This window comes from Podarcis liolepis, assembly GCF_965112155.1.
Source record: "Podarcis liolepis genome assembly, chromosome: 17".
Classification (NCBI taxonomy): Eukaryota; Metazoa; Chordata; class Lepidosauria; order Squamata; family Lacertidae; genus Podarcis; species Podarcis liolepis.
In genome coordinates, this window is record NC_139571.1 from 9,578,375 (window position 1) to 9,594,409 (window position 16,035).

At 48.0% G+C, this 16,035-nt stretch overlaps 1 protein-coding gene across 12 annotated transcripts in view; it reads left to right on the forward strand.

Moving 5' to 3' along the window:
- Window positions 1-10,935, forward strand: part of NFIX (nuclear factor I X) — a 256,420-nt gene extending 245,485 nt beyond the window's left edge. For all 12 annotated transcript variants that reach the window (XM_083483095.1, XM_083483093.1, XM_083483089.1 and 9 more), the window contains one exon: window positions 1,363-10,935. Coding sequence is in view for 7 of the 12 variants with exons in the window: in XM_083483093.1 (XP_083339219.1) it covers window positions 1,363-1,377 (15 nt within the window). In the remaining 5 variants the exon portion in view is untranslated. The remainder of the gene's footprint in view (window positions 1-1,362) is intronic.
- Window positions 10,936-16,035: the final 5,100 nt, after the last annotated feature.

Consider the following 16,035-nt stretch of genomic DNA (forward strand, 5'->3'; position numbering starts at 1 on the left):
GGTTGGGTAAAGGACTGGAACTCACCTTCTCTCAAGGGAAGGTTCAAAACAGCACTGTATAAAACGCTACAGCCAGAAAACGCTCTTAGTGCAGCACTTGGAAACATCCCATGGCATTGGTGGCCAATGCTAAGCTTTTTGTCTTTCCAAACAGCAGGAGAAGCAAAAGCTGTTTCACTGAATTCTGGCTCACAATTTCTTGCTGATAAAGGAACAGCTTCAGGCAGGGCTGTGAAATTGCGTTGAGCTGCACGTTTTCCACGAAAGTAGGCAGCACCTTGGGAGTAGCAGCAAGAAAGGCAAGATAAACAGAAAGAGAGGGAGAAGTTACATCAGGTGTCATATTAGATACTAAAGAAAACAATCCTTGTCTGGTTTCAGCACAAATGCAAACAGTGGCAAGAAGCCCAAACCCTGTGTAGTCTAGCAGATATGCTGTCAGACATTGCCCAGGGAGACCTGGGTTCAAATCCCCACTGAGCTCTGATGTCCTAGGCCAGTCGCACACTCCTTCAGCTTGCCTTGCCTTGTAGGATTGTTGTGAAGATAACATGGGAGGGGACAATCACATGTGCCACCCTGAGCTCCTTGGAGAAAGGAGTGTGTTCAAAAGTGTATACTGAGGGACAACGTTAGATGTTTTGGTGAACATCAAAAATGGTATCCTGCTGTCGACTTTGCCCCTTTCCCCTCTGGCACACAGAGTTAAGCTTGCCCCCCGAGCCTTCTTGACACCGACACTGTGTGTTTCCCCACCCATGTCATTAACATTGGTGATGTAGTACTGGGGCAAGGAAACACACTGCCGATAACAACCTTAGGATATGGGCAAGTTTTCCTAAACTGGATGGAAAGAGGAGGGAGGAAACTCGATGTGCGATCGCCATTTTTGGCAAGTGGCTTTGTTCCAACCCTAACACGTTTAAGCATATGCCAACAAATGCACAGTGCAATTGTGACAAAAGCCCGGAAATGCATGTGTCATCCATATAGTTACCTTCACCGGAGAGCCAATATTAGTCGCTTCTCCTTGTCAAATGTACACTTGTACATAAATGTAGCCATGAGTGGCCTTAGCAAAGGAGTCTTTCAGCAAAGGGGGATGAAAGGGCACCAGTATTTCAGAGCAATGTGAGGTGAAATCATGTGTTGGAAACACTAGCGAGGAACAAGTCAGGAACAAAAAACGGGACTAGATGACTGGAGCTTGCCAGAAGAAAGCAAAGGCACCAAACTCAGTGACTGGGTTAGCACTGTGGGTTTCGCTTGATGGGTATCAATGTTAGCCTGCCAAACAAAGGAAAAAGAAAGTTTGCAACGCTCTGTTTTAATTCTCCCTTTTTGTGTTTTCTTCTGCTCCAGTCTTGGTTCCTCTGACGGGATCTTCAAGCGAAGAAAAATAATAATGATGATGGTGATGATGATGATGGTGATAATAATAAGTTTTCGCTCACGTCCTGAGAATCAGAATCTTCAGTCCTTAACCCATATCTTCACTGAGCTGCTCCTCTTCAAGGAAAAGTAAGAGACGTTGGGTAACACTACAGATGAGAAGCTTAAAAGAATTACGTTGGACCTCCCCGATCCAAAGCAGATTTTTGCATTTGCGTAGAAGAGGCTTGTCTTCTGCAAGGAATCCCATCAACACCTACAGAAGTCACGTAATCCTGTTTCAATGATATGATAGTTCTGGACAGGCTATTCAAGCAATGGTTAAAAAAAGAAAGGGGTTTCTCTTATTCATCATGGGGAAGGAATAGCATTCACATTAACCAGCCTCAAACCCCCAAAATTTGCACCAAGTTTTGCTAGGGGTTATGTTTGTTGCGAAATGAAAGAGGAGACACTTTCTTAGTGTCTCAACTGCCTACCAGCCTAATTCCTATGAGCCCATTTGCGACTTGAGGAGAGTTGTGTTTCTAGGTCACTCAATTTGCTTTTCAAAACTTCACAAAGTGGTACAGGGGCTGCAGGAAAATGAAGTTTGTCCTAAATTCAAATATCCTCCTAAATACGTTTTTAAAAGCATGTCCAGTGTGGTGCACTGATTCACAATTGGAACTGGCTATGATTAGAGCAGTACTAGGGTCATAATGCTTGGTTGGCATTCACAGCACAAACATCTCCTACCAAACATAAATTCCCCCTTGCAGTAAATTCCCTTGTTAATGAAATTTAACATAGCATCCTCATTACTTAAAAAAGCAAAAACAGAAACGCTCCTGACTACCAGATGCCGAGACAATATTCCATTCCTGAGCAAGAGGGGAGGCTCTCCCTAGTGCCCTCTCCCTGTCTCTCTGAGACAAAACCACACACCTGACACATCCTGGTGTCTGGTGACTCCTGGTGTCCTTTGCCATTGATGAACCTTTCCTGCATATAACACGTTAGGGCTTATGTAGAAGGCACTCCCAGTCATATTCTCCATGAACTGGGATCCCTTCACATACAAGAAAGGCAGGCACTCTTGGGTTCTTGAGTCCAAGACGGATTGGGCTGGAAAGTGTTTCTAAGTATTTCTCTTAGCAAAGAGAGCATCTGCTACCACTGCCATAGGGCAAATGACACTTGGAGACCCATTGGATGCTTACTAAAAACATTGTAAAAAGAATACATTGACAAGAGAGCAAAGAGGCCACATTCAAGTTGTACCCCAGACAAATCACTGGAGCGAAGGCAGCTGGCTCAGTCAGGCACGTTTCTGCAGAGCTTGTAGCCTGTTCTGGACAGGTTGGGCTGTGTCCCTTTCCTCTGAGTTCCAGTATTTTCCTTTTGAGGTTTTGGGTGTCTGTTGTTACTATGGTTTGATGCTCTTCCTGATCCCTTTTCTCCACTTTGTTCTTTTCCTCCTTTAGTTGTAGCATTTCCTTTGGCTTCCTCTACATACAGGTGACAACAGCAAAGAAATTAAACGCTAGGGTTTTGTGGTCGTCGTTGAGACAAACAAAAAGACAAACCCTTTAAGCTTAGAACATATGAACACTCTCAGCAAAACTTCAGCGCAACAAAATTAATTGTATAGAGTTAGAGGTAGTGGAAGCTGCCTGACTGGTAGATGTGAAGGTTTGACATTGCCGGCTGTACACTACGCATGCACACATACGCACCAGAATCGACCACACAGCTCCGCACACTTTCCTCTTCCCTTTCTCAGACTTCAAAAGAATAATAATAATTAATAATAATAATAATAAGTGAGGAGAGCAAGTGCCCCCCTCTGTTTTGCACCAATGAGATCTTCATTATTTATTTTCCAAAGGTCTGTGGAAGAGGCCCCTCTCTTTCTCCTTATTTACCCCCATGCTAAGCTTTGGGGGCAGGAGCTTTGCCAAATTCTTTGGGGTTCATCCGCCTCCCCATCCCATCTCCCCTGTTAAATGTGTCCATCTCTGCATGAGGGGTCACTGGTTGTTACAGGGCAACTCCACATGGTATACTTAGGATAGGCCAGGGCGTCGGGTAAGGCTTAGGGATTGTCTGATTTGGAGTGGATCTGGAGAGTGCTGCAGGGAATGGGCTCCCATGCCATCTGCCCAGGGCAATTGCGTTTGGGTTTCTGGCTTGCAGTGCCTGGAGTTGCCCCCAAATGACCGTGCAAGAAAACAAGTTGATCTGGAGAACCTCCTGAAGCCCCTCTCCTCTCTGCCACAGTGATCCCCAGCTGACGCATCAGCAAGTTCTGGAGCAGACATAGTCAGGAGCTGCTGGCGGGACCAGGTATCTGCATCCCTGTCTAAGTGCAATGATTTTCCAGTTCCAAATGGAGAAACAGGGTCAAGGAAGGGAATTCTGAGGGCTGCAGATCTGCCCCTCCCCTCCACCAGCAGTTGGCTTCCCTGCTTATCCCCATTCACACCCACCGGTTCCCAGATGTCAGAGGAACACACACACACACACACACACACACACACACCTTTAACAGTGGCCACCCTTATCAGAGGCCTGCTTTCATGGAGGAGTCATGAAGCCTGACCCTGCACAGCTGCAGGACAGCTGCCGCATGAAGGCAGGGAGTTCTTCTCCATGAGGAATGTGGTGAGGGAGCAAGTAGCCTGCCGAAAATACATGTACACGTTTCAGTTGGCTGACATAATTGGCTGCTGCATGTGGAGCCGCCTGCCTGAGGCTTCCATCTTTGGCATGAGTCAGGTCTGCTCTTGCCCAGTCAGACTGCAGACCTGGATTGCATGGAGTCTAGGAGTGGTGCTTTGCTGCTTCCCCCATACCAGGGCCCTCACCCAATACCTTCAGTAAAATGCAACTCAGAGGTGAAATACAACCTTTCAGAGACTAAGCAGCTGGGGATGTAGAAAGACAATGATTTTGAAGAGACTGTGTTGAAAGAGGGGTCACTTTGCATGTTGTACACACATGCATTTCACGTCGCCTTTCAGGAAGCAGATATTTCAGGGTTTTGAAACAATCCGAAAAGCTGTTTACCAGAGGCAACATTGGGATAAGTGTATACAACACAAATAGGTTATTCCTCTTTCAGACTGCTCTCAGATCTATGAGAACAAATGACCAGTAGTCTCTAGACAAATATCCATAAAGTAATTTAGGCAAGCACTGAGGGTTGAGCTTACATCTGTGACGTGGGCAGAAGCAGTAACTGGAATTGGGACGCAGCCTCGTTCTTCGTGGTGAGGTTGGAAGGCTCCCAGGTTTTAAGCCCAAGGTCCGTGTCTGTGTCCTTAAGAGCACAAAGCCATGGAGAAGTTCTGCAAATGTCAGAATGGAAACCATTCCCACCTTGGTGGTCTTAAGAAAACAGACATCTCCCTTCCTCAGCATCCTTTCTCCTGCAAAGTACCAATCGCCCTTCTTCCCCCTGGTTGCATGGGGCATGGTCCCATTGTGATCTAAATCATGAGACTTTGAGGTGAGATGAAGTTGAAGATAACTCAAGCATTGCAGTCCAGGGCAAGAAGGCACCTACTACAGCATCTGGAGTGCTGTGCATATTTCATTTTATTTTGACATAAGAATCATTTGGAGCATTTCCCCAATTGAGAAAGACAGTGCCCCTCCCCAATTCTTAAAAAGTGCATCCAAGCTCCTAGTGACCATTTCTGAATGCAGAGCAGTGTGCAAAAAGGGGGTGGGGTGGCCCAAACCAGGAAATAAATACCGACGGCCACCATAGTTGGTGCTGCTACAGCATCTTTTCAGTTGCTGAATTCATTCAGTCAATGTATCCAGTTATTTAAAAGAAAACCATTCAATCAAGTAATTCAGATCTGATTTCGGCAAGCTTCTAAATATAAAGCCCAGGATTGCTAGGAATAGGTTCCTTACTTGAGAAACCATGGGGAGGGGGGCTATCTGTTTGGATGGTCTAAAAAAGTGGCAGGGCCAGAGATTTGCAGGAGTCCAAAGGCAAGTGACCACAAATAATCAGCACTTAAAAAGTGGAGGTGGGAACAAGTAGAGGTTTACTGTACCTCATTCTGAAAAGGAGGCTCTGAGTCCTCGCAGTGCTTAAGCGCACACTTCACTCTTGGCATCTCCTAGAGTGCGACCGTTGGGTGACAGCAGCATGTGGGTGGACAGAGTGACAATGTCATCCGCTTACATGTTAAACTCTACCTGGTTTGGGTCCTTTAAAAGGGCGAATGTAAACACTGAGGAGGAACCTGGAAGGGGTGGCACACAGGACTTTAAATTATGGTGGCTGGAAGGTATGGGCAGGAGAAAGAAAGATACACAGGAATGTGTGTTTAAAAATGGGGAGGGGATTTTTAAAAAAGCAAAATATATATTAGGGGTTTTAAAAGAACCAGTTTTGTTTGCATTGAGCCAAGTGCAATGGAGTGCATAGTTTTAATATCTTTGTATGTTAAAGATTGTTAAGAAGAAGAGAAAAAATCTATTTTTGTTGCAAAGTCCTCTGTTCCCAGGGACTCTAAATAAATAGGGACAAAAGAAAAACCCAACCTTTGTAAGTATGGGGAAAAAAACTTTTTCTGTTTATTTTTTCATTTGTTTACTTTTCCTTTTTCTTGTTTGTTTTTTAAATCCTTTTTTTAAAAAAATTGATAATGATCGGGGTTTGCTTTTGTTTCTTCCTTTTCCTCATTAGTTTTGTCGTTTTATGGGAGGGCTGAAGGCAAAAGTTTTTCACACGCAAAAATAAAATTGTAAACAAAACAAAACACTGTATCAGGTTAAAAACATAGAAGAAAACTGCAAAATTAAAATTAAAGAAAAGGACAACAAAAAAACCCTAAAAATCATAAAAGAAGAAAAAAGATTAAAAATACAAAACCTGGTGCTTCTTACAATATAAAATACATTAAAATCTCTATTATACATAGTTTATGAACCAATTAATTGTTATCATAAAGCACATTTTAGGAAACATGCATTATCCCTTCTTTATGTTTAGCTGAAAGGGGCAGCGGGCCTTGCAGTCAAACGCACCAGCAAGTCTCTGGCAGCTTCTCATGGATCTTCCCAGGTTGCCGAGTGAGATGGGTGATGGTGAGATTGCCACGGCAAAGGTTCCTGCACAGGCCGTGGTTCTCTGCCTCCTTTCACCCCTTTCTCCCCTCTCCCCCTTGCATCACTTGCCACCGCACCCCCCTTCTATCTTGGTTCTCCTGGCTTGTTTCTCTCCAACCCCCGCATAGAGCTAAGCAAAACCAATTGACTTTGGGAATGCCTTTGCTTTCTTCTCCCCTAGTGAGCCAAATCTGCAGCGTGCGCTCTCCTCCCCTCTCCCTCTCTCATCTTTCAGGGGCTCCTCTTTGGGAAGAGGAGCCGCCTTGTGATCTCACCAGCATCCCGTCCATTGAACTCCTTCCATCCTCCCCCAAGTTGCTTCTTTTCAGCCCTCACTTGCCCTCTTTCTCACAGCCTCCCCACCGTGGTTCCTCTCAGCTCCCTCCCTTCCCTTGCTGGCTCTCAGGGCAGTGGGTGGGGCAGGGGGCAAAGCAGCAGTGCATACCCCCCCAACCCCAACCCCCTTGCCCCACAGCCTCTCAAAGCATGGAAGGTTGACTTGGAGAAACGTCTCGCTTCAGGGAAGGACCAAGATGGATGGTATTGCCTTACTCCCACCCCGCTTAACTGGCCAGCTGACATAGTGCCTTTTGTAAACCCATCTTCCGCTGGAACAGATGGACCGCATGCTCTGCTGGGGTGGGTGGGTGGATTACTGGAAATCCCGCCCCTTCCCCCCTTTGACCCATGTGCTCAATACAGGGGAAAGCAATAAACAGCCAAGCCTCGACCAGCAAGAGGGAATTGTGGCCATGGCTAAACGCAGTGGTGCCTCGTTCTCTTTGGCCGGCTTCTGCTGCCCCATGCATAAGAGAGGGCCAGCACCACCCAGGAGAGAGGGAAGGATGCGTGTTACCCAAGCAGCAGCGCTGAAGGCTGCGTGGATTTCTCTCGGCAGCCTTTCTGCGCAGGGGGCCCTCTCTGCCATCTTGCATGGGGCCCTCAGCCCCTCTCGGGTGATGCTTAGTCGGGGCCCTTGATGCACCCAGCGGCTGCTGGTGACTCCTCTGGGAGCCCTGAGGGGTGTTAGGTTCACAAATCCCAAGATGATTTCAGTTTGGACTGGACTGCCCTACCAGGGCTTCGTCCGACAAACCTACTGAGACCCTCCTTGCCCTCCCTTGGGCACCTTATCTGTGGTGGGAGGGGGAGGGAGGGTGTCCCTTGGCTTGAACTTAACCCACGTGGCCAAGAACAGTCACCCTGTGCTCCGAAAAGGATCCTGAGGCCCTCACTTTATTCGGATCTCTCACCTTCTGTCTCTCGCTTTAGGAATAACCGTGGAGCGTTCCTGTCCTTGAGCATTCCTGGCCAGATCCCTTCCACAGCCCCCTTTCTCTCCCTTTTTTGCTGACCCCCCACCTTCCGCATGCAACCCCCTCCCCACCCACCGCAAACCCCCAAACCCACTTCTCTCGCTCGGCAGTAAAACCTTGAGATCCATGAAACTGCAGCTTCCCTGACTGCAACCCACCCCTGCCCCTTTGAACAAGTTTCTTCCTTGGTTAAGAAACGCAGTATATATATGAGTACAGTACAGTATATATATAGTACTAATGGAATTTGGTGTGCTTTTTCTCCTCATCCGCCCCCCCCCGTCCCCGACCGTACCCCCTTGCCTCTCCTGCGCCTCCCCTATGCCCCCTTCGTGTCTTTGAGTCTGTTCTTCCGAACCCCCTCCTTCCCTCCCACCCACCCCCCGCACTTGAAAATAAAAGGTAGTTCTTCGTCTGTTTTTGTTCTTTCTGAAGTTTCTTCCGTGTCTAGCAGAATGCAGGTAGCCATATGTTATAACTGTCAATATTGCTTCACGACAAAAAAAAAAGAAAAGAAAAAAAAAAGAAAAAATCCAAACTGTTTTATCATTTTTGCCTGAGCTTTCTTCGGCTTTCTCCATTGGAATGGCTTATTGTGTTATGTGAATTTAAAAAAAAAAAGAGGGGAAAAAAGAAAAAAAAATTCAAAATATGTTTAAAAAAGAGGAAAAAAAACTACATATACTTCAAAAAAGAAAAAAAAAATCATTGGCTTCCCTCTTTCCTTGTCCCACCAATTCCTTCCTCAGAGCAGAGATGGGAAGCCCAGTGGAGGGGAGTGCCGAGGGCTCCACGACGATGTGTGTCTGTCTGTGTTGGTGGGTGGTTTTTTCGGGGGTGGGGGGGTCTGTGTCCCTTCTTTCCCCATTCCCATTCCTTTCTGGAGGAGCTGCTCAGAAACATCAAGAATAGACCCATTCCCTCCATACACCCGCCCGCCCGCCCGCCATCCCTTTGGTCAAATTGTAAAGTGCCTAATTAAGAGGTCATTTTTTCAGCGGCAAAGACAATACTTCAGTTCCTCCTCACGTATCCTTTAGGATTGGGCATCTCGGAGTGATGCTTCCTGGCACAACACCTGCTGACATGTGGAGGGAGGGCAGCTGCTGTGGATCCGGCAGCTGGAGGCAGCACCGCTCACCTCCCACAACCCTTCCCCTCCCCAAAGCACTTCTCTCCCCTCCAGGCTCCCTTGTAGCTGGAGAGGGAGAAACGCTTGTGGGCGCAGGCAGGAGAGGAAGGCAAGCCATGGGGGGAAGGGGGCTCAGAACCCCTTTTGCTCTGAAACTCCCTTTATCGGGGCAGACCCACATGGAAAAGATGGCTCCGCTGCGGTCAATTCTAGTTAGGCCCAGAGCTTCACAGCCCGGGGTCAGCTTTTGACTTGGGAGTCCAGCCCTGAAGTCATGAGGTACAGAGGTCCAGTTTTCAGAAGCGGCTCAGCCCCCTGTTGGGTTTCCACAGGCCCACAGCTTTTCCACAGCATCTTCCTAGGCTGAGCTAACATGGTGGTCGTCTGTCGAAAGACACTGGTGGTTTCACGGGTCACTCCAGCCAGGGCCATCTTAAGCATATCCGGCGCCGTGGTGCAAAGCCCCGTTTCCCAGAGTTTTTTAGGGAAGATGGGGCTGGAGGAGGCGGGCAGCGGCTGGAGGACGGGGAAGAGGCAGAGACTGGACGCAGCACCTCCCGGCTCAGCTGGACGCTTCGTGCTGCGGTGGCCACAGCAGATGGAGGCTCCGGGCGTGGCGCAGCATGGCAGAGGCGGGCGAGGGCAGCAAGCTGATGCCAGGAGGCGCTTCGTCCAGCCTCTGCCTCTTTCCTGGCGCCCTCCAGAGCTTGGCGCCCCGCGCCACTAGCCTCTATGGGTAAGACGCCCTAGACTCCAGCTTCACTCCAGCTTTGCTGAGAAACGGTTGGGAGTGACCCAGTGAGAAAGCCAAAGGGGAGCCAGCATATGTTTGCATAGGGCAAGGGAGAGGCCCGAATGGTTGCAGAAACAAAAACCAGCTCCCGTTTCCTGGGTGCTCTTGATGAAGCGCAGCCAACCGATGGAGATGCTTCTTCCCCATCGCCATGGGGAGTGCTTAGTAACGTCTTCCATTACTGTTGCTTCCTTGTGCAGAGGCAGATCTTCCCCAACAATTCCATTCCGCAGCCTCCAGCCTTGAATCCTTTTGTGGGACATACCTTGGCACCCAGGAGCTGTTTTCGGGAAGAACTCTTCCCCCTGCCACCCACTGAGACACCCTCCATTTGGGCTGAGGCCCCCTGTAGATGTTAGGACAGTACCTGCCCATTCCAATTCAGGGAGAGCAAGGCTCTCTTTTTTTTGGTGATTGTGAGGTTTTTGCCAGAGGGGTGCCAGTCTCAGGTGTGCCACCTGCAGTCTTACCCAGCTCAGGCCCCAAAAGTGTGTGCCCGTTTCCACCGATGCCAGCCTGATGCTCCAGAGCAGCCGTCTCCCAGCTCCATCCCCCACCCTTTCAGCGCCCTCCCGCTCCTTTACGAAGCTGTTCATTGCTACTGGTTTGGTTTTTGAAAACAAAAAGAACTCATAACCCTGCAGCCGAATTAAGGGAAGTGCCTTAAACTGATGCCTTTGCTGCCACCAGCGAACAAACCGAGACAGGAAGAGAAGTCGATCAAACTTTTATGCATCCAGCTTCAGAAATGTGAACAAAAAGATGTTTACAGAGATTGCAATCAAACCGCCTCCAGGTGGGGCTCATGGGAGCCCCTCCCACCATTGCTTATCATCCCCACCTGCTTTCTCCACTCTCCCCCCTCCCCGCCTGCACTTTTCACACACAGGAGGGAAGCTGAGGCCTACAAAATGGCTCCCTCTGCTAAACCAGCCTTCATTTCATGTAGCTCGACCCTCATCCTTGCCCCCAAAGAAGGGAACCAGCTGCTGCGATGTGGTGGGCCAGCTTCTCCAGCCCCTTCCCCTGTCCCAGTCAGCCCTCGGCACTTCCCCTCCCTCCCCAAGTGCCACTCTCCGAGCGGGGTGTAATACGCATGTGTTAATTACAAATTTTTTCCATAATAAAAGTTTATAGATGCAGCACCTTCTTTAACTGATTGAATTAAAGAATGTTATTGACTGTAATTGTCTCTCTTTGGCTTCCTTGATGGATGAATGGCCACGGAGCCCTAATACTCCCCGGAATGTATTTGTTGCATGAGTTTGGGGCTGCAGGGGCGACTGATCGGAGGCCCCAACACACCACACAGACATGTTCACAGGGAGATGGTACAGTCATACCTCGCGTTGTGTTAGGTTCATGTTGCGTCTTTTCGGCTTGCAAACCTTCCGGGTTTCACCGTGTGCGCAGAAGCGTTCTGTGCACTTAGTGCATGTGCAGAAGCGTTCTTCGTGCTTGCGCAGAAGTGCTCTATCGCTCTCCGCACTTGCACAGAAGCGCCGCTCTAGTTGCAGACTTTTTAGGGTGCAAACGGCACCCCGGAACGGATCATGTCCACAACTAGAGTTACCACTGTAGTTGTCTTCTACTGAGGCTCAACTCAGAAACTCTGACCAGCTCCATTAACTTCAGGAAGTACATGTGCAAGGTATGCTCATCCCTAAAGTGATGGAGCGTGAGAGCTGCTGGTGGGTGTTGATGTCTGATAAAGCACCAGGTCTTCCCAAAACACAGCAAGCGCTGCTAGCAAGCCAACACTCCCCTGGCTCCATCATGCATGCAACAGCTCTTCAGATATTTCAAGATGGCTATCATATCACCTCTTGGTCTTCTCTTCTCCAGGCTAAGCATACCTGGACAATGTTGATAAGGATGCTTTGCCCACACATGCCAAATAAAGAAATAAACAGAGCTCATAAACTTGTGAAGGAAAAGGGTAAAGTACCATTCATAGCTAAAAGAAGTTGTTCATACCGCAGAAAACATAGTTCCTGCACCAGGGCTGTCGTAGCTTTCTGGTAATGAACTAATGAATTCAGAAGTCAACAGGTGAAGTCACACAGACCCTAACCCTATTTCACAGGGTTGTGATGTGGACAGAATGGGTGAGGCCAACGCATGGGCTGTCTTGGGTTCCTTGGCAGGATATAATTGTAGCAAATAGAGCACTGGTGGGTTAAATGGATTAAGTTGCATGTTTGAAAAATTCAGCTTAAAATGGATTTCGCCCATTAGCTTGATGCAGGAGGACTGGCAGTAAAATCAGCCGGTCTCATTGCACAGGACTTGCTCCTTGTTTCATCCTAAGCTTTATAAAAATGTATCTGAAGAAGGCTAGTAAAAACACTGGTTTTTTGCTTTTGCTTTTTAACCATTTCTACTTCACTGCTCGCTGGTTGTGGAAGAGTCTTCAACAGGGCTGGCCCACCCATGAGGCAAGGTGAGGCAACCGCCTCGGGTGGCAGGATCCACAGGGGCAGCAGATCTGGCCTCCAAGGAGCACACTACCCACCGCTACCACTGTTGCTGCAGTGGCAGGCTGCTAGGAGGCTGGACCTTCCTTCTCGGCAGCCTCTTCCCAGTTCTGCCTCTACAGCAGTCTCTTGGTGAATAGGAGGTGCAGCTAATCTCCCACCACTGGGGAGGAAATGGCGGGAGCTGCCCTCTGGGCTCTGCGCCCGCCTGGTGTGATTCAGAGCAGGCTCCTCCCCCCTCCACACAACAGCCATTGATTCCCACTTCAGCCGCCAGGTGAGGTTGATTTTGTTCCCAGTGTAGATCTTTATTCCCTGCTTGTTCCCGATGATGATCTTCCCTGGTGTGTGTTTGTGCCATTTTGTGGATCACCTCAGGCGCCAAAATGTCTTGGGCAGGTCTTGGTCTTCAACATCTGTTAAAAACTAGTACACACACACATAGGGAAGCTGTGTCCAGGCACAATCTCAGAACGGGTCTTTCAGATCCAATTTTTCTCCGTGTGTGTGATTGGCACATGAGGCTCTGCACATCTGTTTTTTCACTCACAATATTAATGGTGTTTCTGCTGTTTGCTGTCCACACCACTGGGCAGAGCTTGGCAGGAAATATCCAGGGTATACGGTTTGTTGGTTAATTGGTTTTCCCCCCTCAACCTCAGTCAATCCTTTCACAATCAACTTAAAGGTTTCAGCTGTAGTTTGCTTGGTTTTTCTTTTCTTTTTTTTACAATTCTGACTTCTTAGATCTGTAATAATAAAAATAGGTGGTTGGAGCTGGGCTCCTTAGTGCTCTTGACCAGGTAAGGGCCTGTAGTTGTATGTGCCAAGCTTTCTGCAAATTAATTCCTCCCAGCCTTCTGCAGCTTCTACTTAAAGCACTGCAGGCTTTGGTCATGTTGCTCAGAGGAGCAGGTGGTCAGATCAGACCTAAATCTCTTTTCAGTTTTTGCAAGTCTTTCCAAGAATCTCCACTCTTGGGAGGGAAAGCAAGTGGCAGAGCATGTGTGTGCATTCCTGCTGCTGCTGGGCTCTTCCAGACTGGTGTTTTGCTGCAGGTGCATTCTGCAACATATTATTAACACAGCAAAAGTGCATTAGCCGTGGATCCGCTACTTTTTTTCTGGGGGGACGCTAATTTGGGGGGGGACATGAATATTTGTACTTTTGTCCTTGTAGGGACGCGGGTGGCGCTGTGGGTTAAACCACAGAGCCTAGGACTTGCTGATCAGAAGGTCGGCGGTTCGAATCTGCGCGACGGGGTGAGCTCCTGTTCCTCGGTCCCTGCTCCTGCCAACCTAGCAGTTCAGAAGCACGTCAAAGTGCAGGTAGATAAATAGTTACCACTCCGGCGGGAAGGTAAACAGCGTTTCTGTGTGCTGCTCTGGTTCGCCAGAAGCGGTTTAGTCATGCTGGCCACATGACCCGGAAGCTGTACGCCGGCTCCCTCGGCCAATAAAGCGAGATGAGTGCCGCAACCCCAGAGTCGGCCACGACTGACTTAATGGTCAGGGGTCCCTTTACCTTTACCTTTACCATTTACTTGTCTTAATTTTCCCAATTTTAACTATAAAATGGTATTTTCTTGAGTCAAAATGAGAGTATCCCGAAACATTTTTTTAATAAAAAAAAGCACTGTGTGGATCCCTTCTGCTTTATTAGTTGTTCTGTGGTGCTTCCCCAATGGCACCACATTATTGCCGTCTGGGGGAGATATAGCACAACAATAGCAGGACAAAAACGGGCAAACCCAGGACATTTGTGCTATGAAAAGTTACAGGATTTCAGCAGGAAGTTACAGGATATGTGCTGACTGGAAATGAGACAGCATGACCACCCCAAAACCTTTGCAGCCACAAGCAGAATTGAAATCGGGATCTTGTGTGACTCCCCCAAGAACAGAAATCACCATGAATGCACAATAAGAAGGATGTCTAGAAGGGCCCAAAATCTCTCTCCATGCCCTCAGATCTCCTTCCTGCCTCAGGAAACCCTTGGAGAAGTTCAAAAAACGATCTAGAAGAGGCAACATGATTCTGAGGAGCTTTAAGCTGAAGTTAAAGGTCAGCTGGAGAAGGCTGGGATGGGAAGACTGGCACACACAGACACGCCCTGCCCCCATTTGGGGTGACAAGCAGCCCCCAAGCATTTTTCAAATTATTGTCGCAGGTCTTGCACAGATCTGTTCATGCAAGGAGTGCACAGAAGTAGGCTGTGTGGAAACAGGCCACTCATCAAAATGTTGAATTCACCTCTCTTTCTCTTGTGCTTCCTCATAGCAGCGCCCAAACTGGCTCACAAGGTTCGGGAGAAGCCCTAGAACAAGATGCGGGGGAGAAGAGGAGGGATCTTTCCATCTGGCAAGTTGAAAAGCTTGCACTGATGGAATGATCAACTTAGCGCAATGTTGAATTCCTCATAATAATGGTACCTCGGGTTACATACGCTTCAGGTTACATATGCTTCAGGTTACAGACTCTGCTAACCCAGAAATAGTGCTTCAGGTTAAGAACTTTGCTTCAGGATGAGAACAGAAATCGTGCTCCGGCGGCAGTGGGAGGCCCCATTTGCTAAAGTGGTGCTTCAGGTTAAGTACAGTTTCAGGTTAAGAACGGACCACCAGAACGAATTAAGTACTTAACCTGAGGCACCACTGTAATTCTCATATATTGTGCAATACCGCTTTAACACTCTTGTGAAAAAAGGTAAAGGACCTCTGGACAGTTAAGTCCAATCAAAGGCGACTACAGGGTTGCGGTGCTCATCTCACTTTCAGGCCGAGGGAGCTGGCATTTGTCTGCAGTCATCTTTCCAGGTCATGTGGCCAGCAGGATTAAACCGCTGCTGGGGCAACTGAACACCATGATGGAAACCAGAGCACACGGAAACACCGTTTACCTTCCTGCCACAGCGGTACCTATTTATCTACTTGCACTAACATGCAGGAGCTGGGGCAGAGCAACAGGAGCTCATCCCCTTGTGTGAATTTGAACTGCTGACCTTCTGATCAGCAAGCCCGAGGCTCAGTGGTTTAGACCACAGTGTCACAGTAGACATATCCATTTTGCCCATTGCTGAAATGTAAAGTCTGGTAACATTTGAGCTTGCACTCTTCCTGAGTTTTTTTTTCTTTAGAAGTGCTCACACACACACACACACACACACACACACACACAGAGAGAGAGAGAGAAAATACCAAAATAAAAAAATTCCTTCCAGTAGCACCTTAAAGACCAACTAAGTTAGTTCTTGGTATGAGCTTTCGTGTGCATGCACACTTCTTCAGATACCAAGAAGTATCTGAAGAAGTGTGCATGCACACAAAAGCATGTGCTTCTTTATCTGAAGAAGTGTGCATGCACACGAAAGCTCATACCAAGAACTAACTTAGTTGGTCTTTAAGGTGCTACTGGAAGGAATTTTTTTATTTTGACTATGGCAGACCAACACGGCTACCTATCTGTAACAGAAAATACCAGTGTGCCTAGCCAGAATAGAAGTCAGTGGAGTGCAGCTGCAGAATGACTGTAGTGAGGGACCAAAAACAAAAAAACTCCACCTCAGGCTACATTCCATCATGCTCTGCCCATTTCATGTGAACCACAAGCAGCAGAATAGCAATTAATATCCATGACTGAAATTATAAGCATGTGTAGAAGCTGACGTGCCAAACACGCAGAAGAACCCGAACTGAATGACCCATTTGCAACATAAAGCTCGCATTAGGAAGCATCCCGATTCTCCAGACCTAGAGGAAGGTGCTACAGAAGAAACTCCTTAGCCATGGGAATGAGGCTGAAAATATAGCTA